General features: G+C 39.9%; 3 protein-coding genes across 7 annotated transcripts in view; all 3 read right to left on the minus strand.

Moving 5' to 3' along the window:
- The window catches only part of acot7 (acyl-CoA thioesterase 7), a 49,781-nt gene extending 40,238 nt beyond the window's left edge, over positions 1 to 9,543 (minus strand). Inside the window, exons 1-3 of one of the 4 annotated variants that reach the window (XM_031738217.2) lie at positions 9,189 to 9,543; positions 4,254 to 4,371; positions 3,132 to 3,288 (exon numbers count right to left, since the gene is read on the minus strand). In XM_031738217.2, the coding sequence (XP_031594077.1) occupies positions 3,132 to 3,288; positions 4,254 to 4,371; positions 9,189 to 9,238 (325 nt within the window). In that variant the 5' untranslated portion in view covers positions 9,239 to 9,543. Of the gene's footprint in view, positions 1 to 3,131; positions 3,289 to 4,253; positions 4,372 to 5,324; positions 5,555 to 9,188 lie in introns of those variants that run through there. The other 3 variants (XM_031738219.2, XM_039603905.1, XM_031738216.2) reach the window with 3 other exon arrangements.
- Positions 9,544 to 10,440: 897 nt separating this feature from the next.
- Positions 10,441 to 11,518, minus strand: LOC116318982 (transcription factor HES-2-like). 2 transcript variants are annotated; one of them, XM_039604056.1, is made up of 4 exons: positions 11,397 to 11,518; positions 11,194 to 11,289; positions 10,991 to 11,075; positions 10,441 to 10,895 (listed from the first exon to the last, which is right to left on the minus strand). In XM_039604056.1, exons 1-4 carry the CDS (start codon positions 11,484 to 11,486, stop codon positions 10,570 to 10,572), a joined length of 597 nt encoding a protein of 198 aa, XP_039459990.1. In that variant the 5' UTR covers positions 11,487 to 11,518; the 3' UTR covers positions 10,441 to 10,569. The 2 variants fall into 2 exon arrangements, with proteins under 2 accessions (XP_039459990.1, XP_031594039.1); XM_031738179.2 differs by having other exon boundaries at positions 10,991 to 11,078.
- Positions 11,519 to 21,450: 9,932 nt separating this feature from the next.
- Positions 21,451 to 22,290, minus strand: LOC116318979 (transcription factor HES-2). Its single transcript, XM_031738176.2, has 3 exons — positions 22,178 to 22,290; positions 21,887 to 22,070; positions 21,451 to 21,776 (listed from the first exon to the last, which is right to left on the minus strand). Exons 1-3 carry the CDS (start codon positions 22,265 to 22,267, stop codon positions 21,451 to 21,453), a joined length of 600 nt encoding a protein of 199 aa, XP_031594036.1. The 5' UTR covers positions 22,268 to 22,290.
- Positions 22,291 to 25,689: the final 3,399 nt, after the last annotated feature.

A 25,689-nucleotide genomic window follows, 5' to 3' on the forward strand; every position in this document is an offset into this window, starting at 1 on the left:
GCCAATATGACAGAAGCAAATAATGTCTGCTCCCGTTATCTTCTCTTCCCTCTCTGCCCTGCAGGAACCTTTTAAAGGGCCAAACACCGACAAAAACCCACATGCATGTATGAAGTGCGCATGGAACGTCCAAATATGCATTCAAAGAAGTATGCACAAAAGTGCACATCTAACAAGAACACAAACTAAAAACATGTGCTCGGCCACAGCCGAGCGTACTGTATTCTACTGAGATTTGGACAAAAAATAGATCCATTAAATGCACAACCATTGGCTTTTATGGATAGCAGCTGCGCCAACTCAAATGCACAGCCATAGTTACAGTATACAAACACATATGACCCACTTCCTGTAAATATGACCTACTACACCACCAAGCTGCTGCTCCTTCTCAGGCTCTCCTTTAAATGTTTAATGAAGTCTTTCACATTGCCTGCTCACTTTACTATATGCAGGTTTCGATCGCTTCAAATGATTAATAAGTGTAGCAGTTTTGTACTTTTGTTTTGGGGGGGTATTGGTGACTGACATAAGTTGCTGTTAAGTGTGAACCAGGATAACAATGTACTTTTTACAGTACATAAAATTTAGCATACAATATAAACTAATTCTATTACTGTGCTTGGCCCACACAGCCTCCAGAGACCTCAGTAGCAAAGTTTGGTGTCCCAGAGGAACTCACCTCCATGCCTGCTCCCACCGCGGGCTACAGCTCCGCTTATTTACACTACACCCACAGTGCCCTGACACTAAACCTACACTCAAACCCTCAGAACTAATCCTTTTTCTTTGTTTATGTGAGTATAGTTATAGATTTTTCACTCTCGAGAGAACAGAAAATTTAGAAATTAATAATGATTGAAACTACCAGCAGATGCATTGTGTCATTTTCTATAACTGTGGACTACTGCTTTAAAACTTATTACATATTGCAATGCAAATTAGGATTTCTTAGCATGTTTTATAAGACAAACTTGATGTGGCTAAATAGTGAATATAGGAATGGAAGCTAGATTCCATTTTATTGAAAATGCCTCCCCTGTTAGCAATGTTTGAACCAAACTGAATAGTGCTTCGAGTCCATGAGCTCGCTTCCTGATCTCCCCCTCATTAGGGGTCCTTCCTAACAGGCCATTCACTGTAGAGGGCTGTCCATTCCGGTGCCTGCACGTATGTATGCTGCTCTCCACCTGTCACCTCATATCTGTGCCTCCACCTCCGTCAACCTGCTTTCAGCCCAGCAACCAGCCAACCAACCAGTATAAGCCTGTTGCTAGGGCAACGGCTGTCTAGGGGATATTTCTTTTGTTTCCCACACCTCCTTTTCCTCATCCTTCTTTCTATCTCTTCGCTACTCTTGCTATTTTTCCTCTTAAATTCTCTTTGCTATCTTTTTGCCCATCAATATGTCTGTCTGCTGCTCTCCATCTGCCTCTCTTTCCATTTCCTCCTGTCTTTAGTTTCACCAGCTGGAAGATGGACACCACCACTGCACAACTATTAAAATGTGCTTTTCTTTCATACTTAAAAACTGCACCTGGTGTAAACTGCTAAAACTCACAGATAACCCCCCAATTACATACTTTACAGTGCCTTAAGACATTTAATTTGTATAGACATTTACCACAGGCAGACTTCTGTCCCCGTGCCATTTAAAGGTTCAGATACAGCACTAAGTCAACCCAAAGTGGTCTCTGCATCTTTACCTAAGGTCCTCTGAGAATTGTGGGAGCCTGTGTGTTCAACTTAACCTGCACACATATAAATAAACTGTACTATGTGTATTACAGAATTAGAAACATCATCAGTTGCCAAATACTCTAGAAATCAGCATCCCTCTTACATTCTGTTCCCCCATCACAGCACATAATGCAGTCCCTTGTGAAAGCAGGGTTTCATTATTCATGCTGCCACAAGCAGTACCACTTACTATGTGCTGCCCTCTTGTGATCAAACAGCGGAATATCACAATGAGGTCATTTTTCATTGATCGTTAAGCATTCCAATTTTCCGGAAGTGACAAAATAGTTCCATAAGAAGTCTTTCCCATTTAAGAAATAATGCATGCAGCACAGAGATAATTTAGATTCATAAATATTTCTGCCTGACCGTGAGACAAAGAGTTAAAGACAAAACTAATGTTTGACTTGCACAAATAACCAGACAAAAAGTTGAACCTATGCACTTTTTACACCATAAAGCTTACTGCTAAACTTTCACACACACGTTTTGTTTCTTTTTTGCTTTTTTTTAATGCCACATCTGAATTTTTTGAATAATTAACAGAGCTCTTTGAGAACTGATTAAGATATTTCCAAGCAAAAGCTCCAAATAGTTACTGGTTCCAGATTCCCCAACACGAGATCATTAGTTGCAGCCCCAAAATTTACAGTATAAGCTGTACATGCAGATATTTGTATATCTGTGTTTGTCAACTTTATCTTTCTGTAGTCGACTTCCTGTTTCAATGTTTACCATGCCATTGGTCCTCTGAAATGATAAGAATGAGGCTAAAGGTGAATAGTGATCCACAGGTGAATCAGTGTGACTCAAACAAAATCATCCAGGAAGCAGAAATCCTACATCAATGTGCATGTTGATGAGCAGTTAACCACTGCTGGTTAGATTCCACTGGACACATAAATCCCCTTTGGGTTTGTTTAGGACGTAAAAATCTGTCAATTAAAAACATTGCAGATCTTTCCGCTGTGGTTGCCCCTTGTGGCAAGGGAGCTGTGAAAAGTAGCTTGCTTAATGTTAAATTTATCGTATAACAAACAGTTTTTCGATAAACAAAGCAGGATTTAATTCGTTTGTGTGAATTAAATTCCCTTTCATCATTAACTGAAAAATGCAATCAAACAGTTTTCAAACAAGTTTAATGTGTGTGTGTCTATGTGTGTGTGTGTGTACCATGTTTACATATCTTTGTGGGGACCAAAAATTGGAATGTTACTATACTTGTGGGGACCAACAGCCCTTATGGGGACAAAATGCCCGCCCCCACAAGTTTGAAGGCATTTTTGAGATTCAAAATGTGGTTTTAGTGAAAGGGTTGCAATTAGGTTATGGTTAGGTTTAGGCTAAGGGTTAGGGTTAGGCATTCATTTTTGAATATCACAGCGACTCACCTGTGAGGATATTCTCAGCCATGACTTTGACCTGAACCTCCAGCGAGTGCTTGGAGGTGTACGTGATCTCAGCAGTGACGTGGGCGACCTCGCCAATGAACACGGGGGACAGGAACTCTGTCTTCTCCACCCGAACCAGAGCTGCCAAGCAGCGGTCCTATACAAGACAAACAGCAGACTCAAAACGTATACACACAAAATCAGAACATTTGACTGCAATGGCAGGAATCTGGAAATTGCTCTGCTGGAAGATCAGAGGGAAATTCTGGTTTTAAATCCTGAGTCGCTGAGTTGATTCCCCCAGTTACATGACTGTACACTGAGAGATAAAAATAATACCACTGAGCACGGTTGTATAGTCCAAATGAGGTTAATGATGTGTACAACTACAGATGTCACTGTCTGTGAGGCACTGTCGCCTTGCAGCAAGAAGGTCCTAGATTCAAATCCAGGCTGGGATTGCGTGTTCTCCCCAGTGTCTGCATGGATTCACTCTGGGTGCTCTGGCTTCCTCCCAGAAAGACATGCACAGGGTTTAGATTAATTAGAGATTTTAAACTGGTTTTAGGTGTGAATGTGAATGGTTGTCTGTCTCTTTATGTCAGCCCCGTGAATGGCAGGCTATGTCCTACCCCAGCACAATGAATAAGTGGAAGAAAATAAAGAAAATAAATGGATGGATGGATGGATGGAAACTTCACTAATTTGATGAATGAATATGTTTTTAATGCTGCTATAACTGCAAGTTAGACAGAAATAACTCCCTTTTGACATTTTTTTATTTTCTTTATTGTGTTTTTAATGACTTTTTCACATTTTTTCACATTTTAAAACTTGAGTTCTAAAAGTAATGGTTATCATTTCTTAGTTTCTTGCATTAGTTTCTGTCAATTTACACTTATAGTACAGAAAATTTCAACACTGTTATTCACAACATATTTTAGTCTCTTAATTCAGGTGTTAAAAAAGAAACATTTAGTACTGCAGTAATGTATATTATATATTGACACCTCTCTGCCACTAAAAATGAACATTAGCGGAAATTATTGAGAACTTCCTTGAGTTCAGTTATCCAACAGTACAATAACACAGTCCAGAATGACAGTGGCTGTTGTCTCTTACCCCATTCTGTGTGTTGCAGTGCCGCGTGCCGACAATGCATCCAGCTTCCTCTATCATCCTGAGGATGTTGCCACCGTGGACGTTGCCCACAATGTTGGCATCATCTGGTCGCATAATCCTGCAATAATAAATGAATGCGTTACTATGATTCAATTCAATTGTATTTACACAGCGCCCAATCCCAACAACAGGCGCCTCAAGGCTCTTTATATGACCCATGACTGTAGGTCTGATGACACATTCAAATGTGTCATTATCTTTTTTATTACATACCACCAACTGTATTATAAGCTTCCTGAATAGTGTTATCAAGCAGTCCACACAGTATGTTTTCCTTCTTGTTTTTCAGTTTAAGTCACCTTAAGGTTAAGTACCTATTAACCACTAGTTTTCTGAAACTTTGTCCAAAAAAACGCAAAGACAAAAATGAGAAACTTTTTTTTTAAATGCCAGAAAGTCACTCATGTGCTGCATGTTTGCACATAACAAGCTGATAATGCAGCTCTCCATGTCTCCACTCTGCATCACTACTTCAAGACAGTATCATTATCGCTGACAGTGCATGACGTGGCTCCACTTCTTCAGTGTATGGATAAACGAGTCGTACCAGTTATACCTGGTCTAATCACTTTACGCACTGTTAATCCAAAATGTACAAATGTCAAACCACAATAATGCAGTGCACCACTGCACTGACTAATTCTGTGACACACATGGTTAAGGGTTTGACTTTTGTGTGTGTGTGTGTGTGTGTGTGTGTGTGTGTGTGTGTGTGTGTGTGTGTGTGTGTGTGTGTGTAGAACAAAAAGCGAGATAATACACATCTTGGCAGCATTAGTAAGCCCTTATGTAATAGAAAGGTGACCAATAACTTTCCATAAAACTCAAAAATTCTCAGTTTTCTATTTACTAGATTTCACAAAACTCCTCACCATATGTAGGAAATGACTAAGAACCAATACAAAATGATTGAAACAGACTGTGTGTGTGTGTGTGTGTGTGTGTGTGTGTGTGTGTGTGTGTGTGTGTGTGTGTGTGTGTGTGTGTGTGTACGCATAAGCAACCAAGTACCTGCTAAGCTGATTTTTGGGATACTTCCAAGCTCCAGTCTTCTCACCCTCCCTGACATCTTTGCTTACTTGCTTACTTTGACTATGTTGCTGTTTCTCCACCACTGCAGTCGTCTTATCCACTTCATCTGAAGCCTGACTCTGCTGAGCCCTAGAGCAATCCATCGCTAAACACGGTCTGGCTCTCAGTCTTCCTCTCTCACCTACTTCCCCTGTGTATGAGCTCTAAGATCCCAGCTTTGGAGATTTTGAGATCTGACGTTGATGGTCTGAGTGATGTCATGGAGTATTACCGCTCACACCACATTAACTGGTCAAACTGGATCTCAGCAGTTGATACAAAGACAGACAGGAGTTATCTAGTAAAATATGTCATCATCACACTGAGGTTTGAGTCATGCAGCTGACAGAGTTTGACAGTGACAAATCTGCCAAGATGTCCTGAGACACATGTGAAGCACCAGATGAATGAAACTTGTCTCAGATGCTTAATTCATGAGAATGTTTCTCCACTTTTCTATAGTAAAGACTAAATTTAGAAATTTAGGAAACAAACTGAAGATACCTGGCCAAGATTACAACCACCCCAGTACCAACTAATACAGTTTAATATGTTCAACAGAATAGCAGGCTTAAAAAAGTAAAATAAAGAAAGGCGAGTCCACGAACCTTTCAAATCACACTTACGCACCTCCAAATCAGGATGTAGTTGATTAATCACTTGTTTACTCATGTAAATCAACCAACATATCTATAATACACAGATTATATACACAGGTGAGTAAACATTAAAGCTGACGGTGTTTCTGGTTAGAAGCAGCACCACTGGACTAACCATACAAACAATATATAGATGACAACTAAATGAAAATGCAAAATATTGCTGTTAATGGGTGCCTAAGACAAAATCTTCTGCCTGTTGAAACAAACTCTTATTTATTCATTTATTTATTTATTTCATTTTACCTGCATCGAGAACAACGATAGCTGAAATGCCGAATTAGCTTCACAAACCGGAGTCTCAGTGTCATTTCTCTCCCAGCCGTCCACAGAACAAGATCACAGCACATGTGTGAAAGTGATTTTGCATCCAAGTGTTTAACTGCAAGCATACTTACATTACCACGTAAGACAGGCATTTGCCAAACACACTCCCACCTCCATCCACACATACATATCGCTGTATGTATAAACAGTAAGGGCCATATTGTCAAAGGATGTTGTCTTACCACTCGGTGTTCTCCTATTCCGTAGTCCCAAAATAAATTGTTTATATTTTTTAGCTTTTCACAAAGCTGCTGTAAGAAGCTTCTAGAGAGGAACAAGCTAAACTCTGAGCAAACAGTTGGAAAAAATATACCTTCCTAGTGTTTTGCAGAAAAGCAATGTGAAGTTCTTAATAGTGCCAAAATGAAAACAGACCAATAGTCAAAACATATTGGATATGAGGCCAAATGAAAGTCAACAATATAAAGAGCATATTGCTTCCAAATGCACTCTAAAACTAATCATGAGGGCGCTTGGATGGATCCTGTTTAGCTTCTTATTGCAGCGAAGAAATCACAAGGAGCGCATCTTTGATAAAAAGTCAGTAAAGCTGACTTAAAGAAGAACAAGATGACTAACTTCCTGTAAATGCACACACCCCCACTTTTAACTGTTCAATGACGGTAAAGATCATTGTGCAAAGACAGAATATCCAATGGATCAGTCAGGGTAACTCCTCAGGAACCTAAATGACTAACAAAAAGAGCCGTCCTCTGGACTATACTGGGTGTTTACAGTCGAAGTGTTGTGGTAAAGTGGCAAAGTGGACATGTTATTAAAAAAATTTTTATGCAGTACACATTTTCCTTATGAATTGAACTTTAGCTCTGCAAATATTTATTCAGTCATTTTACACTCCATTGATTAAAATAGGCACCTTTTCTGAAAAGCTTTTATGGCAGAGGGCCATGCTGGGACGTTCACATAATAAACTTGCACTTCCTGGCCTTGCTCCCTGTCATTTGTGCACAATGTTCACGAACCTGTTGACATCAACTCTGTAAGAATTTGTTTTTGAGCATGTAGAGGCGTTTGCCAGTGCAGCAACAAGAGGAAGGAGAGAAGAGAGCAGAATGAGTATACCACGAGGATTTTGGGTTTAAGCTGGGCTCTCAGTGACTTTTCCACACACACGGCCCAAAAGGTGACGTTCTGGTGATTGAATAGTTTGTTTTTGTGCTTTTGTAAAGGACTGAAACACTTTCAGCACTTATATGTTGAAAATATGCACTCATACTGAATTATGTGATTTATCTAGAAGCTGGTGCACTGAAGCATGATGAAGATGATGTATTCGATAAGTGAGTGCACCTTTTATACAGTGAATCATCCAGTCAGTCTGTGACGACCTGTGGTTGGTGGGATTCTTTTCTTTGCTCTTTGCTTTTAGAAATTGCATGGTTTTCATGTTAGTTTAGCAAGGCTAAATCTGTTTTGGGCTTGTGGTAGCATAGCTGAAGTAGATAGTGTGAGTTTATAGCATAAGCTTAAATAAATATGTTCACTGGCCCAACCTGTGACTGCCGCCTTTGTTTTCTGTGATCATTAAAGATATTCCCATAATCTTTGATGATCACTGTATTATTATCACTGTAAACATTACATTTTTTATGATTACAGAAAAGAAGTTCATATCCAATAGAACTACTAGCATCTTACTGCAACATCCCAGTAAGTGGAAACTTACTCCTACATGGTCAGTCACGTTTCAGTCACCTAAAGGTTTCAACACATCACTCATGCAAAGCCAGAAATACTTGATATCCTCCGGGGGGGGTGGATCAGACCCAATGTTTACAGAAACTTTTGAAGTTATGACTCATTAATACTAATACTGTCTGGCTTCAGGAACTCTTCCGAAGACCGTGGTAAACTTCTCAGAAACTGAACACTGAGCAGTGAAAAATGAGAAAAGAGATTATAAAACTTAGATAAATGTAAAAAGAAAAATGAACATGGCCCTATAAATGTCATAGTGACTTATATAAGTATCATATGTTGCTGTTTTAGAATAATTTAAATCTTTTTTTGATTGTGCGTTATTGGTGTTTTTGTCGTCTGTTCTTCTGTTTTTACTTGAGAGAATGTTTTATTTTCCTTTTTTTCCTTTTCTTTAAATGTAGGCATATACTTCTAACAGAACAGGGGTGTGCAAGAGAAGTTTGGCTCCATCTACGGGCGAGCGCAAGTACTACCACATATTCTCTGGAAAATTACGCGCCGTTGAAAGGTATTTTAATAGCTCGCAGTCGTGCCCTTATTATCACAGATGGCTGTTTGCTTTCTGGCCTCTACATCTGTTCATCATCTGAGGAAATAAATAAAGGGGCAAAGTGCGGACTGATTAAACTAATGTCCAGACAAATTGAGTCACGCGATAAACTTTCACGCGATAAAGTATTTTCTTTTCTTGGAGTTTGGGTTAAATGGTTCCGACTGTAGTGGCCTTCGTCCTTGGCCGTGTTTCGCCTGTCCTGACGGAGCTAACCGCGCTGAGGTCATCACTTGCGAAACGCGGCAGAGATGGTCCGCACCTCTGACGAAGCTCGCACAATAAACATCCTGAAAAAAACGGCGTCTCGTGTTTTATACAACAGCACACGACAAACATCTTGAACCAGCGGCTGAACTCGGGCGATGGCGTCTGCGCAAAAATATAAAAAGAAGCAGAAGCAGATTATCTGGGTTATCGTCCTGTCAGCAGCTCTCACGCAACTACGCCGGTAGCCGCGTTGTTCTCGTCATTTGGCGACCAGCACGTTATTAGCATGTGTGTGAAGGTAGCACTCGTGTAAATGTGTCTTATTAAACGTCCTACCTGCATATCTGAAGTGGGGATGCTGCCTCGCCCGTCTGCGGTGCCGACATGGTTCTGATGCTGATGAGCTCTCGGAGGCTGTCGGTCTCGTGTTGCAGTGAGATTCGTGTGTGATGTGAAGGGAAATCACTCTCCCGGCGTCCGCCGGCTGCTGTGGTCACAGTGTCTTTGCGAAATGGCTCGATGAGAGGAAATGTGCAGAGCTCATAGAAATTACCTGCTAAATGTTTTGCAAAATCTGTTCTTTCAAATTGCCCTAAAATAATAAACTATTATATTATCGATATAATGAGCCAGAGAAGATCCTTTGCATTCCATAGCTTCCTAAATAGGTAAATGAGAAAGGCATGTTTGAGAAACAGAAACCTCAGCTATGTCAATACCTATAATCAGCCAGAGGAGGGCAGCAGAGACCACACTTTCTCAAACTTTATCCATTCAGAAGCATTATTTTCTGCTGCCTGCTGTGGGCGCATTTGACCTCAAAATGCGTTCCAGAGTTTCTGCAGCCAATGGCGTCAGTTTTGTTCACATCTGCCTGACAACTGTGTCATATAATACTTTGTTCATTAACAATAAAATAATGCATTCAATTCTCTGCGCCACGTTTTACCTCAATGTCAGTTTTTTAATGTACACATTGATGCTGCATTGTCTGCTTCCTTCCTGGAGGACAGTTCATAAGTCAGTTCATACAGCAGGTTTTGCTTTGCAAATTTGCTGCTTGCCTTGTCCTGCCCCTGCCCTTAGAATTTAAATCACAGTCATATTTGTGTGTGAAGAGTCCAACGAGCATTTTTCCTTTTATTACTGAGTAAACGATGCATATCAATAAACCTGTAAAAGACCAGAAAGTCTGAGCAAAAACAACGCGAGATCTAACTAGTTTTATTTATTTATTTATTGTACAACATATACAATACAGTTTGCCGTAAACAGCAAAAATACAACACATCCCAACAGAGATACTCACTGCAGACATTTTATGTCTACAAAGTTCATCTGCACAGATTCAGGACTCTGAAGTCTGTTGTGCAAATTCATACATAAACTGACCCTTTGGGTCTTACAGGGCTGTTTCAGTGGCCCCTGATTACTTAGTCCGCGACGAGGACTAAATATTTAACGTATACATACATGCAGATTTTAGAAAAATTCAAATATACACGACTGTCTACACTTGTCAGCTTATACAGGACAAAAGACTCGCGCGCAAAACGAGTATACAATACTCAACCAATACGATGAATTGTTGCTTTTCATCACGGAAACCAAGCTCTAAATCACTGTGTGTATTTACAGGTAATGCTCGCTCAAGATTATTCCCAACATTAAACACATTACAGTCTTTTTACAGCTGTCGGGAAACCACTTAAGAAATCTACCAAAATCTCCACACTGCAGCGCTGGCAGTCTGCGGGTCTGACTGCGCTTGGTTGGGGACCACTGCGCTGCTGCGTTGCTGGCTCCCCACCCTGGAGCTGAAGCTGGATTTGATGCTCAGGAGTCTCTGATGGATCTGAGGCAAAGTCATCGAGCTCTGGGCGCAGCAGTTCAGGCAAGTTGGGGTGACGGTGGCGGATATGGACTGCTGGACAAAGTCGTTGATGCGCTGGTGTGCGTCTGAATCCAAGTTGGTTTGGGGAAGCAGAGCAGATACGCGTTTGAGGCACGCATTATAACCTTCCCCGTAATTCTCTACGGAACCTGAAAAAACAGATACATTTTAGATTTGCTGTTCATCTAGTCTGTTGTTAATACGTTTAGAAATAAAGGGGTTAAGTAAGTCATAGATAACTTACTTTTAGTGTTAGCAGGTGGAATGTCACCAAGGAACCGAACGGTCATTTCCAGGATGTCTGCTTTCTCAAGCTTGGAGTAACGAGACTGCTGGAGACAAAAAGGAAAAGAAGATGTTAGATACATGAGTCAAAATGCTGTGCTGACTATAGTCAGTTACATCTGCAAAGTGAGTGTAATGAAAATGTAAATTCAAACAACTTACATCTCTGCCTGTGAGGGGGACGATTAGGCTTTTTAAGCGGTTCAGACTTTCGTTAATACCGGCGCGTCTTCTTTTTTCCATTAGTGGTTTCATAGTCTGAAACAAAAGGACACATAGAATTTAGTATTCATTCATTACAACATGTGTGAAGTATCCGGTAAAATATTTAAGGAAATGAAACTGAATTTAGTCACTTCGCCTACCTTTCTCAGTTCAAGAGCCTCTTTTCTTTTGGCAAGAGATAGCTTTGGGGAAAAAGATTGGGGAGCTTCGCATGTCATGTTCGGAGACATTTTCAGCGTCGTCTTTGTCCCAGAGTAGTGTTCAAAGCCAAGATAGGCGAAGTTGTGCCTCTAACGGCCAAGTACAGGGGTATATATCCAGGTCCGTGGCGTCGGTTTCCGTGCGTCATGGGTACGCCCCCAAGCCGCCACGAAACGATTTGAACTGGACCCATATTCTACGAAAACAAGACAAAAGCATCACGTTTAGTCAGATAACCATCTGTCTTTTACTTTAATCCAAGCATAGCTGCGGTGCGTGTCTGCGTTATGATCCATAAACCAAACAAAATCTGCGCCAAAAAGCTGAAGAAATGTGTGTGTAAAGAAGCTTCCAGTTTTGACGCGTCAAATGCTAATTCATCAAATATCCATTCATTGAGCCATACATTTTACATCATATTTTAAATGTGGTGTTTTAATACAAAGAGAAATTCATTTTTTTCTCACATAGTTGATGGAACTGAATTTTGTTTTGTTTAGAAAACACGTCATTACTGGTGCGTAATGACGCAGTGCTCTGAGATGTCTGGAAAAAAATATAGGCTATAGAATTCATTTTTCTTGTTTAGCTGTGAAACATCACAAGCTACGTGTATAAAATCACATTTTATCCGTATTTTCACTTTTCAGTGGCTTTTATTAAGATTTTCTTTACAGCTGTTGCTGTTCAAATTTGATCGTTTACTTTGATATAATGCGTGCAATTATGGCACAATATTTTTCATATATCCTCTGCAGGGAGCTGTGTATTTTAAATAAATATAAAAACTTAAAAAAAAAAAAAAAAAAAAAGAGGATGCAGTACATGCATTAGTCGCACAGGGGCCAGGCTTGCATTCAAGAAAAAAAAGTGTCCACATGGATATAGACTCTTACCCCAGGCATATACCCAAGCCACGCTACTTTCAAAAAACATCTGTTCTTAGATTTTTACACCAATGGTTTTGCATGTGACGTTTTTATGCAGTCTCTGCCCAGGGGGGGGTCTCTACCTGTAGGGTGTATCCCACTACAGCTAACGCATCATGCAGTGAGGTGGGGGATGAAAAAACAAAGGGTGGGTGCTGTGGGTGCATTTTATTTAATCACAATAGCCATAGCAAAATATAAAATGATACCAGGTTGTAACTTGCTGACAAGGCGTTTTAAATGTTTTTGTCCGTTTTACCTGTTCGTAGTCTAAAAGTATTTAATAACCTGTTTCATGCCAAGTGTGAACCAACTTTAGACGATAACTGTGATATTACTGTTATTATTTAAAATATAAACTGGATAAGCCTGACAACCCATCAAATACCACTGCACTCTGGGGAACCACGCGCATAGCACGCGCCACGGGGACCAGATGGCTGTCTGTTACGGAGCTCCCAACTCTACCCACCCCCAACCTCCATTAATGACCCCCACACCCCACATACTCCTCCTGCACCTCTGTAGCATCCGGAGTAGGCAGTCTCCTGGTCCAGTCTATGCGCGCGCGCACATACACACAGAGAGACTGTTCCAAACATTTGTGCTCTTTTTCTATAAACCTCACACGAACGACACACGATCTCAACGCGGTTTTTGGCGTGGGTATCCCATCTGCAAGCTTCCAATAGGTCCATGTTGTTAGGGTCCAAGTGAAAGAAGCATCCTGTTTTACTCTGTGCTGCAGTTGTCTCCCATAGCTTGCCTCTGTTTTGTTTTCTTTTTTTAAGCGTCCACGCTATCGTGACATGGTTGTTTATCATAACTACACGATAACAAAGTTCAATCTGTTCACGGAGATGAAAGATGTTTGTGCAGGAGTGCATGACTCTGTAGATATCTTTTCGAAGGAGCATTATTTTTTCTTACTGGAAACAGTGGTAGAAAAAATAAAATAAAATATGACTGTAAAATTCTAAATTCTAGTACTAAATTATCTAATATAATATATATCCAATCTTTCCACCTGGTTCAGTTTGAGTTAATAATTTTTGAGTTAATATTTTTTTATGGCGCAATAATATTGCAATGGGGTCGACTTGTGAAGCTATCTTAGTTCAGTATTTAACTTCAAATGTAAACAAATAAACACTAAAGGGGTAAATATGGAGATCAGAAGCCTACAAAAGATCTTCAAACGAAGTCAAACCCTGTCCTGAAATTGAGAGGCACACTTGCTGCACGCGCCCCTCGCGCCCCGCTGGGATTGCAGGATGATGGTGGTGGGAGGGGTCGGCTACTCTCCGTTTTGCTCTTACGGTTAGAGTCCTCTTTTGTGTTTTCAATCAAATTCAGCGTCGACAAACCATCTGTGCAGGCCGATAACAGCGAGCCTTTGTCTGAAATGTACCGACACTTCATGGGAATTAAGGGTGGAGAGACTTTTGCCTCAACTCGAGATTCGATGCTTTTCACGACTCAAACAACGGAGAGCACCAAATTCAGTATTTTTCTCTAAGCATGTACAGTTCACCTATTTTAGTGGAGGCTATCACTTCAGTGGAAACGTAAAAATATAATTTGTCGGTGAATGTAAAATTGAAAAAAGTTTGAAAGAGCATGAATACTAATTACTTCAGAAGAGTGTCAATTAGGCTAAACTCCCCAAACTGAGCTCTTACTACAACGTCTATATGTCTGCTCAAGTGCAGAGCGTCAAACAGGGAGTTAAAAATCTAAAGAGAAGTGATATGAATGAATATGAATCTCTTTTTACTACTTCACATAAGCATTTAAGCCGTTTTTTCTGACACCTGAACTGTCAGTTCTATGACAACTGACTGTTATCATAGACTGTTCTACGATAACATCAGAACTATGGAGAAATAAATGAATGAAACAAATGAAAGTAAATTCTCCTACTGTGCAAACGTTTTAGGCAGGTGTGGAAAAGATGTTGTAAACAAAGAATGCTTTTAGAAATATAAATAATGATTGTTTATTTTTTATCAGTTTACAAAATGAGCAAACAACCAAACCAGCATCAATTCTCATAGGTACACTTGCACAAATTCAGAGACTTTGTAGGATTACAGTCAGGTGATCAACCAATTATACCAAACAGGTGCTAATGATCAGAAACAGCTGTAAGAGACTTAAAACTGGGTGATGAACAGCCAAGCTCCGCTACCGAGGTGAGGTTGTGAAAGACAGTTTCATGTCATGGCAAGATTGAGCACAGCAACAAGACACAAGGTAGTTTTACTGCATCAGCAAGGTCTCTCCCAGACAACGATTTTAAGGCAGACTGGGGTTTCAAGATGTGCTGTTCAAGCTCTTTTGAAGAAGTACAAAGAAACGGGCAACATTGAGGATTGTAGATGCAGTGGTCAGCCAAGGAAACTTAGTGCAGCAGATGAAAGACACATCAAGCTTATCACCCTTTGAAATCGGAAGATGTCCAGCAGTGTCATCAGCTCAGAACTGGCAGAAGTTCTGAGCTGATTCAATCTCTGGCCGTACTGTCAGGTACACCCATCTACTGTCCGGAGAAGTCTGGCCGGAAGTGGTGTTCATGGAAGAGCTGCAGCCAAAAAGCCATACCACCGATGTGGAAACAAGGCCAAGCAACTTAAGCATGCACGAAAACATAGGAACTGGGGTACTCTGGACGAACAAGTCACAATTTAAAATATTTAGCTGTAGCAGAAGGTTGTTTGTTCATCGAAGTGCTGGAGAGCGGTGCAATAATGAGTGTCTGCAGGCAAGTGTAGCATGGTGGATTTTACTTGAAAGTTTGGGGCTGCATTTCTGCAAATGGAGTTGGAGATTTGGTCAGGATTAATGGTGTTTTTAATCCTGAGAAATACAGGAAGAGATGTATCCATCATGCAATACCATCAGGCATTGCCAAACACACAGCCAAAGTCATTAAGAACTATCTTCAGTGTAAAGAAGAACAAGAAGTACTGGAAGTGATGCTATGGCCCCCACAGACCCCTGATCTCAAAATCATCGAGTGTGTCTGGGATAACATGAAGAGACAGAAGGATGTGAGGAAGCCTACATCCACATAAGCCTACATCCAAGCCTATATTTCTCCAAGATGTTTGGAACAACCTACCAACCGAGTTCCTTCAAAAACATTGTTGCAAGTTCACCTGGAAGAATTGATGCTGTTTTGAAGGCAAAGGGTGGTCACACCAAATATTGATTTGATTTAGATTTCTCTTTTGCTCATTCATTTTGTTGATTGATGAAAATAAATGATTAACACGTCAATTTTTGAAAGCATTCTTTGTTTGCATCATTTTTCCTCACCTGCCTAAAACTTTTGCACAGTACTGTATATACACAGTATATCAGTTTATCTGTAAATTTGGGTTTGTTTTCAATAATAAATAGAGTATTTTGATCTTAGGCTCAAAGGACACCCCTTAAGAAGCTTTTATGTTCTATCAAAGTAAAATGCTTAAATCAGTTGGACTTAACATAAACACTAAGTAAAAAAGACAAACACATTTAAAAAAAAAAAATCCTATCTGAGTTAATATCAGTTAGGTTTTGGGTTAGTCTAGCCAGCTGGTGTTAGACAGCCCAGTTACTTAAATATACTTCAGCCCTTGAGTAAAATGGAGGGACAATATCCTGGCATAACCACCAAACTGAACACATGAGAACAATCCATATAGGAATGGGACAAGTGGAGGGTTTTTGTAAAGCCTGTTGACACTAATATAGCGGTACTTTTTCATTTTAGAGGCAGAAAATGGGTAAATGGCACATGGTCATAACATCAGAATGATCTTTATTTGGTTACATTTGTGCACACAAAAAAGGAATTTGCTTCCAGTTTACTTTGCTCCCTGCATGCAAAGAAAAAAATATTTTTTAAAAAGTAAGAATTAACAAGTCACAGAAATTCTTAAGAAACTATACAAACTTTAAGTGAACAACTTGGTAGTGCAATGTACATACGTGCATGTGACCTGAACAGTATAACAGCGGGTTATTTAACTGTGTTCATCACAGTGACAGCCTGTGAGAAGAAATTGTCTCTGTGGCGGCTGGTTTTCGTAAACAGAGCTCTGTAGCACCTGTTTGAAAGCAGCAGTTTGAACAGTGTATGTCCAGGATATGAGGGCTCAGCAGAGGTGTTTTCTACCCATTTCCTTTATTAAAGCTGATAATCTGAACTCCAATCACATCCTAATGTTTTCATGTAAAATGTACTGTGGTAGTGCAAAGAGGAAACATTGTAAAAACTCTATCATTGTATCAGTGTCCAAATAATTATGGATCTAACTCTAAGACTGACATGATGGAGCTGTTTACAGCAATGTTCACAATAATGTCCATTTAGTGCATTTCTTTTGAAAGCAAAGAGTATTTATGTGAATCTCAGTCATATAACTGTCTGATGACTGGCTGGTGCTGGTAAGTGCTGGCAAACATCTACATAAATTAGAAATGTTAGATATTTCATGGCAGAGCAGAATTCATTCTCTATTTTTATGTACAAGTTTAATCCTTTTTTCCCCGACGACAAAACATCTTTGCAAACAAATGACTCTATGCCAGAACTGGCCACATGTTTTTCTTTTGGCTATGCAAAATGGCAAAATATTCTGAAATACTTTACTTCCTAATGTTAAGAAAAAGTCTTTGCTTTTGCTCACCAAATGAGTAATTCCATGGAAATTCAGTGAGCCTCCAATATGACCCCATTCAAATCAGCAAGTTGCAATTATTGGACTTCGTCAAGTGTATTTCACATGTTTTTGTAAACATCAGTGTGTTTAATGAAAGTATGCCAAATTTTATCATCATACTATAAATATATCACATGTTCCAGGCCCCCAAAATTCTTTTAAATTAGCATTTTGTTTTCCAGAATTTTTGAGCCTTCATAATTTCTTAAGCATGAGACGTAGCCAGATTGGGTTCTCAGCACTGGGAAACAAATTTAAGCTCTGTTAAAAACTGGAACCAAATCAATTTTACGCTTTATCCAAGTGTCCCAGTCTAAAGCCAGAATCTCTTTTGGTTTCTATAACTAAGTTTAAGCATCAGTGTACCAAAACTGTACCGATATAATATCAGTGAGTTATTGTGACAGAAACAAGGGCTATACATGGATGTTTTATCTGTTTTCTGATAAGTCACTGTAGAAAAGCACATTTTGGTTAAACCTTCAAGGGTCGTATCATCATGTGGGATAGGTGGTTGATCAAAAAAAGTTATAGTATGAAAGGTCACCTTTTTGCTCTTTTTGCCAGTCTCATCTTCTAGCCATGATTTCATCTATTAATTGATTCATATGTTCTTTTTCCAATTCAAGGTCATGAGTAGACCCTGGACAGGTTGCCAGTCTATTGCAGGGCAACCAGAGAGACACAGACAACCACTCATCACACCTATGGCCAATTTAGAATCACCACTTAACCGATACATGCCCATACATGTCTTTGGACTTTGGGAAGGACCTGAAGTAAAATAAGATAAACCTTGATTAGTCCCACGCGTGAGAATTTTTTTGATCACAGCAGAAAGTGGACAGTACAAGTTAAGAGCAGCAAAAAATAATAATAAAAAAACAATAGAATAAGATAAAATAGAATCACATATTATGCAAAATAGAATAAAATACTATGTTGTATCAGGGAAATTGCACTTGGTAATATTGCACATAAGGGAGACTGGGTGAAGGCTATGATGGTGTATTGGATGTGTGTGTGTCTGTCTGCATGTGTGTGGTCATCTGCAGAAACCATGTTGTAGAGTCTGACAGCAGTTGGAAAGAAAAAAACTGTGTCCCACATCGTGGGTGCTGCAGCCTGCCACTGAAGGAGCTGTTCAATGCTGTCAGAGTCATGCAGAGTCCTGCATGGGGTGGGAGATGTTGCCCAACAAGGATGACAGCTCATCCGCCATTCTCCTGTCGCTCACCACCTCCACTGAGCCCAGAGGGCATCCTAGAACAGAGCTGGCCCTCCTGATCAGCCTGTTCAGTCTCTTCCTGTCCCCAGCAGAGATGCTGCTGCCTCAGCACACCACACTGTGAAAAGATGGCTGAGGCCACCACAGAGTCATAGAAGGTCTTCAGGAGTGGGCCTTTCACTTCAAAAGACACAGGTACCGACTGCTCTGCCCTTTTCTGTAGAGAGCATCTGAATTGTGAGTCCAGCCCAGTTTATTGTTCAGATGAACACCGAGGTACCTGCAGCTATCTACAACCTCAATGTCCATACCTTAGATGTTTAGTGGTTGCAGTGGAGGATGTTTGTGCCTGCAGAAGTCTACCACCAGCTCCTTAGTTTTTCAATTGTCTGCTAGCACCAGTCCACAAAGCCTCGGGTCAGTTCTATGTACTCCTTGTCATCCCCATCCGTGATGAGGCCAACTATTGCAGAGCCGTCAGAGAACTTCTGCAGGAAGCACTGGGTGGAGTTGTGAGAGAAAAAGAGAGGAGAAGACATGTGGGAAAGGGCCAGGGGTCGGACTCAAACCTAGCCCCACTGTTTTCAGCCATGGTTGCCTGCTCATCTGACTGAGCTAAAACGGCGCCGAGAGAGAATCCAGAGTACCCAGTACCCAGAGAGAATGCACGCAGTCACAAGAAGAACATGCAAACTCCACACAGAAGGGTTCCCGCTGGCTGGTGGAGTCAAACCCTGGACCTTCTTGAAGTGAAGCAACAATGCTAACTGCTGCACCACCATGCTGCCCCATGATTCAATTTGTGTCAAAATAATTTATCATCAAATCAGATTTTAACACTCATGAATGTAGCTCATGGCTATGAAATGGAGAAACAGCATAAGAGTTCAGGTGAAACAACTAAGAGTTTTTCGCTGATATATTATAAGAAAATAGGTAAAACACCCAAATCTCTCTAAGTCTGAGACCAAAATACAAAAGGTAAACATTTTTCAAAGTCACCATTAATGGGAAAAATAGATGAAACACATGAAATAATAAGTTCATATTCCAATTGTTAAAATCAGTATTAGGGGTTCTAGAAAATGTGCCAAATAACCAATTTGTTTTTATCAGATGGCAGCTGGAGCCTGTTTAAACCTCTGATAGGTCTAGTGATCTCTAAGATATAGAAGTGTGTGGATTCATGGCAAAAAAAAAAAAAAAAAAAAGTGCAAAGGATCCGTTGATACGAGAAATATCTCCAGGAAATGTTTTCTATAACCAGAGTACTGACAGTAATTTGACCACATAGGAGGACCCTCAAATATGTTGCAACTAAAAGAATTATGCATGAAATTGTGGTCAGAAATGTGATTAATCATTCTTATAAGACAAAGGCTGAATCTATAGATCTATAGAAAAAATACCATATTGAAAGCTGGCATGTAAGTGATATAAACTTAAAAATGCAGATGTATGTTTCTAGTTTTTAAGAAAACATTTTAAAATGTTTTATTTAAATTTCCAAATGTATACATTCGGCAGTATATATCCTTCTCATGTCAGCAAAAGAAGCATCTAGATTCCTAAAGATACAAACTATTTTTTTTTTAAATGCTACAACACCAGCAGCTATGCAACACAGTTTAACTTAAGCACCTGAGAAATGTCAAATGCAAAAATAAATTCTTCAAATACATTTCTGCATATTTAATCTCCATAAAGTAAAACTATCTTTGTTCTTCATCATCTTCTTTTTCATTTTTTTAAAAGACACATTGATGCTTTAGGTTGTGCACGGTCACCATATGGGTTGAAAATAAATTTTTAGTTAACTTAATAATTCCTCTTAGATTACAAATGTTCCTCATTTTGAGCTCATGCTAGTCTAACAAAATTTCTACACAATATGATTTCTGCAAGATTCTCTGAAACCTTTCATATTATCATTTGAATCTGAATAAAACATAATTATAAACGGCTTCCTCTTTTCACAAACTGAATGTAGATAAAGCATGTGGATTAGCTACACACCAAATGTGTTTTTGCAAAAGGTGTTTCATGGTTTTCTGTAATAAGGCTATACATTATCTAAAAGCAATACAAGACATATACTGGATTTATATATGGATATGGACATATATATGGATTTATTAGTGCGGATGCTGATTAAGCATCCACAGTATTGAGATCCTAATGTTTATTATTATATTTATAAAAAGTGGTTTGTTTTCAGGGTCGACAGATGACGATATACCCATCTGTTAGAAATATTAAATAGTATAAATGATGCAAAATAAATGTACTCATAAATTTATTACACATTTACTCCTCTGCTCGTAAAGATTGTAGTTTAATATTTATTTGTAGGTTATCATTTAAAACCTACTGAGAAACATTTGTATGTTTTTGAGTTGTGTCTAGTCTGTTGTTACTACCGCAGTAATCTCAGTGTGTTTCCTGTGACACAACCAGTCCCACTTCTTCCCACAGATTTGGCGGCAACTAGAGCGGCGCCTCACATCAGCAACAATAGAGCAGCTGCTCAGCAGCATCAATGGGCTCTGGATGACCTGTGGCTTTGTGCGTTTGCGCGCCTTTTTGCTTCTTTCATTTCCCCGAGAATCGTCTCATTAAGGCATCCGGGGTCAGTGATAAATTTGAGGTCCTTCAATCACCGCAACAAAAACGATCAAACACCATAAACATCTTTGTTGAGCATACTTTTATTGAAAATATTTTGTCATTGACAAAACAGAAATGTCACAAAACGTGTCTTTTCTTACATAAATAATATATAACCCTAGTTAACACATAGTGTTTACAGACTATTCTGTTGCACAGACCAAAATACATTTAAGTCAATCGTGCAAACCTCAAACAAATAACCCGTGGGGTTTACAAAAGTGTTGTCTACAACCCGTAACTCTGAAACCCCAAAGAGGATTGCATTTTTTAAGTTCAAAGACTTCAGTTTCTTTGATATCTGTGCTCGAGCCTTCTGGCATTAAACGCAAAATGACTTAAACTTATATACAGCTCCAACAATTCTTCTTCACCTTACTCACTAAAACTACCACTGATTTAGTACAAATAGTAAACAGCACAAAATAAACAGGCGTGAGATAACTGTCCATCTAATCTACCAAGGTCTCCACATAGCAGCGCTGACAGCCTGCGGGTCTGCCTGCGCTCTGCTTGGAGCCACTGCGCTGCTGCTGCGGTGCTGAGTCTCCAGCCTGGAGGTGAAGCTGGATTTGAGGCTCATAATTTTCTCTTGGATCTGAGGTAAAGTCCTGGAGCTCTGGGCACAGCAGTTCAGGCAGGTTGGAGTGACGGTGGCGGACATGGACTGCTGGACGAAGTCGTGCACCCGTTGGCACGCGTCCTGGTCCAGGCTTTTGGGAAGCAGCGCGGAAACGCGCTGGAGGCAAGCTTTGTAACCTTCTCTGTAACTGTCTGCGGAGTCTGGAGAGAGGACAGGAGAGATTTGATCAGTGGCTGGGATTATCACAAGAAGTGTGTTTAAAACTTGGAGAATAACAGTGTGCTATGCATGTCGTAGAGGTAAAGCTCACCTTTGACTGGGGTGGAAGGAAGATCTCTGAGGAAGCGGACTGTCATTTCCAGAATGTCCGCTTTTTCCAGCTTGGAGTAGCGTGCGTTGTCTTTGCCAACAAGGGGCAATATCAGGCTCTTCAAATGATTAAGACTGTCATTGATGCGAGCCCGTCTTCTCTTCTCCAGCAGGGGTTTAAGAGTCTACAAAAAATCATTTAAACACTGTTACTAGGCTGTACCGGTAGAGTTAACGCAGAACACATTTCCAGTAACAAAAATAGCTGCGTAGTGGCTCATCTTCTCCTTACCTTTCTAAGTTCGTTGGCTTGTTTTCTCTGGGCCACGGTGGACCTTGCAGGGAGAGGCTGGCTGGCCTCAGTAGTAAAGCTGGGACTCATTCTGTTTGCGTTTTCTTGTTGTGCTTTTTGACGGGAGATACTTGCTTCTTGAGCGGCTGAGCTGAAGTGTGCAGCTGAGCTGGCGAGCTTCCTATTTATGTGGAGCCGGAGCGTCAGAGGGGAGGGAACACAAGCCATTGCAGCGGGGGGTTGACACAGGGGGCGATGCCCTTGGGAGATGAGTAGAGATTCTGTCTGGACCATCTGGCCCCCCGTGTCTGTATGTTGGTATGCGGAGTTTCGTGATGCTGCTGCGTTTTAGTGCATTTAAAATTTAAGGCTTCAACGTCTATCCGAGATCAAATTACACGTGCAGAGAATGAAAACTTGTTTTTTCCTACAGGCAGACAACCGCTATTGTAAATATCCACAGTGTATCATTTTTTTTTCTTTTCGTGACGTTGTTAGTTAATAACTTGATTATTAAAAGTCGCCTTTGTATCATTTTGTTTATGTTTGTATTAAGCACTTCATACAAATAAAGTCAACATTTTTGTATGAGACACATACAAAGTTAAACAGCTATAAATGAACAATTATAAGTTAGATTTAAGAAAACACATCCTGCATAATGAAAATACCGTGCATTTATTTATGGTTTCGTTCCCGCCACAACAAAACAAAAAGGAGCTAGATGAATGAGTTTGAGGTGAGGAGACTAATCTATTCCAAAATTAATAAACCAGATACCCAAGCCACGCCATGTATGGACTAACATCTGTTTCTGGACCCTCAGCAGCCTGCTTTCATTATCGACAACACGGTGTTTACCTGTAGCAGTGGGGGAGGTGACGGACAGCTCGCAATGCAAGCAAAAGGAAGCGTGTATGTGCAATATATGATAGCATATCATAACCGTGAAATACATGTGCAATACAATACACATGTTTAAAGGAAGAATTGAAAAAAATGATAAATACTCCCACGAGTCGCACTTAAATATGAATTTTGAATTATGAATTATGGAAATGTTAAGTACTCCCTACAAATTATGTAAATACAATAATAATGTAATCTGTAAACGATAACTGTGACACATATAACATCAACCTCCAGAACTTTAAACAGCTTTTATTTAAATGCTGTTTTAAAGAGTGTCCGTTTTTCGGTCCTGAGCTGCCAGTAAGATTCACGCGTTCGGCACGCGCCACGATCAGAGCAACAGATGGGACCCCCAACCCCACCTCACCCCCGCCTTTCTAGTCTCCCGTCTCTATGCACACCCTACCCTCCCCCGTCTGCCGCTGCTGCACCACTCTCGCATCAGCATCCCAGCCCCTGCTCCCGATGTGTCCTCTCACCATAAATGTGATTCACTGGTGTTTTGTCTCTTTCTTTTCTTTTCTTTCTTTTTCTTTTTCTTTTTTTTTTTTTTTTTTTTGCGAGGGAGGGGGCCTGTAGTGGGGGGGGTGGGGGCGGGGGCCATGACCACAATGGTGCAATTGTTGTATTTTTGTAACAGTCAAGTTAAAACGACATGATAAGTAGAAAAAGGAGAAAACATCTAGAGTACCCAGACATAGGGGTTCATAATAAAAATAAACAAAACTGGAAAAATGCATATAAACTCTCTCTGTTTTAAATGATGTCAAATAAATTTAGTTATAGATCTTTTGGTGTTTAATGTCATTGGAAGCACCTTAGAGTTTTATGGATAAATTTTGCGCAGGGAATTCTTGACTGAAATACTCCAAGGAAACAAGAAGGAGCGAGAAATGTGCATCACACTGAAGTAAATTTATATACACGTGAAAGCAGATATGCGGCACAACAAACTAATAGTTTAGGCAAAGATACGCTGCCCCATCGAATGCAAGCTGCTCTGCTCTATAGCTTCAGGGATTTAACCTTCCTATTTTGTCAAGCATTACACATGCACGGTTTCCACGCGCCCTGCCCCATGGGGCCTCAAATAACCGCCACCAAGTCCAGTATGGGAACTGGCACTTCGCGATAAGACGAAAAAAAAAAAGTCCAGGAAAGGCTTCGGTTGGGACCCTTTTTTGTCTTGGTTTCAGCGTGGGTATCCATCTGTGCATGATCAGGGCACAGTGATCCTTTGTTGAAGGCTGTACAGAAAAGTGGAGTCACTCAAAGTTTTACAGCAGCTGTATGGGAGAGGCACATAATTTGTCTCGTTTTTTTTTTCTCAATATAACTAGATATTTAAATCCCTATTTCAGTTCTTCAGCTCAACCAAATGAAATAAACTGTCAAATTGTTTATTACCGCGGAAATAAATCAATAAGAATAAGAATTATAACATCTCCAGTATAATTTTGGACAAGGTACAATCTGGATGAAGAGATGAAACGGCAAAGAGCTATCCTGTGCATTCAAAGAAAACATCTTTAAAATCCTAATCGTTGAGTTTGCCTAAGAGATTTAATAGAATTTGGTTGTATGAACGGCATGAGACTGACACGAGCCAAAGCGTTCAGACAGATGGAGCTGAAGCGCACTGAGGCGTAAAACCAAAAGCGTCGACGGACTCTGCTCTGCCAAAGGTGATCGTCTCCACTACCCACATGAAAATTTCCAGACATGGAGATTTTCCAGACTTCAAATCGCGACTGCACCCTAAACGATGTTTGGCGACCCAAGCCAAATTCTACGCTACCATTATCCACATGACACGAAAGCATCTGCTAGACGCAGGACTGACGTTTGTGTACGGAGCAAAGGGTTTAAAAAAAACAAAAAAAAACTATTTTATTTTATGTAAAGTAGGCTGAAAATTTATATACCAAATACAAAACGCTATGTTCAAAAATACATATTTTCAGGAAATGCTGAAAAAAAAGACACATCCAGTATTTTTCTGTCAGTTTCCATTCTTTAATTGACAAACTGAACTCTTTATTGTCATTGCACGATCATACTTTGAGCAATATACAACGAAATTAGAGTATTTTCCCATATCGGTACTAAAAGAAAGGCAAGCAGTAAACAATATATATGAATACAATATAAATACTCAAAATGAGCAGAAGCATTAAAGACGATAATTATATAAAAAATATAATCTTTTTGTTTGTTTTTATTTTAAAATACGCCCTTTCCACGGTCACTAATGTCTGGCTCCACATTACTCCTGTTAAGATCAAGATTATCAGAATTTCCCACAACTCTGTATCGTACATTTAGTTGAAAAAAAAACAAAACATATATTTTAAATTACACTAAATGTGTTTAAAAGAAGTCTTTGTAAAGCATGCTTCATACAAATTTAATTATCACAGTCAAAAATCTGATTGTAATCAATTATTAAGCTACTTATACACATAGTACAGACATATAAGCAGAAACTGCTTAAAAATTACAAACATCCATCCATTTTCCTAAACATTTACCCAGTCCAGGGTGCTGGAGCCTTTCCCAGTTGTCACAGTGCAAGGTTTTACAAAAAGCAAGCCACAGCA

This window comes from Oreochromis aureus, linkage group 20 (genome assembly GCF_013358895.1).
Source record: "Oreochromis aureus strain Israel breed Guangdong linkage group 20, ZZ_aureus, whole genome shotgun sequence".
Taxonomy (NCBI): Eukaryota; Metazoa; Chordata; class Actinopteri; order Cichliformes; family Cichlidae; genus Oreochromis; species Oreochromis aureus.

Bases quoted from the DNA above. Each gene is read 5' to 3' on its own strand.
- LOC116318982 (XM_031738179.2), bottom strand. From the start codon at position 11,486: ATGTCTCCGAACATGACATGCGAAGCTCCCCAATCTTTTTCCCCAAAG. The intron at 11,079-11,193 runs GTAAGTTGTTTG...TTTTGTCTCCAG, and splicing joins TCCCCCTCACAGGCAGAGAT to CAGTCTCGTTACTCCAAGCT. The intron at 10,896-10,990 runs GTAAGTTATCTA...CTGTTTTTTCAG, and splicing joins TCCACCTGCTAACACTAAAA to GTTCCGTAGAGAATTACGGG.
- LOC116318979 (XM_031738176.2), bottom strand. From the start codon at position 22,267: ATGAGTCCCAGCTTTACTACTGAGGCCAGCCAGCCTCTCCCTGCAAGG. The intron at 22,071-22,177 runs GTAAGGAGAAGA...GATTTTTTGTAG, and splicing joins AAGCCAACGAACTTAGAAAG to ACTCTTAAACCCCTGCTGGA. The intron at 21,777-21,886 runs GTGAGCTTTACC...TCCTCTCTCCAG, and splicing joins TCCTTCCACCCCAGTCAAAG to ACTCCGCAGACAGTTACAGA.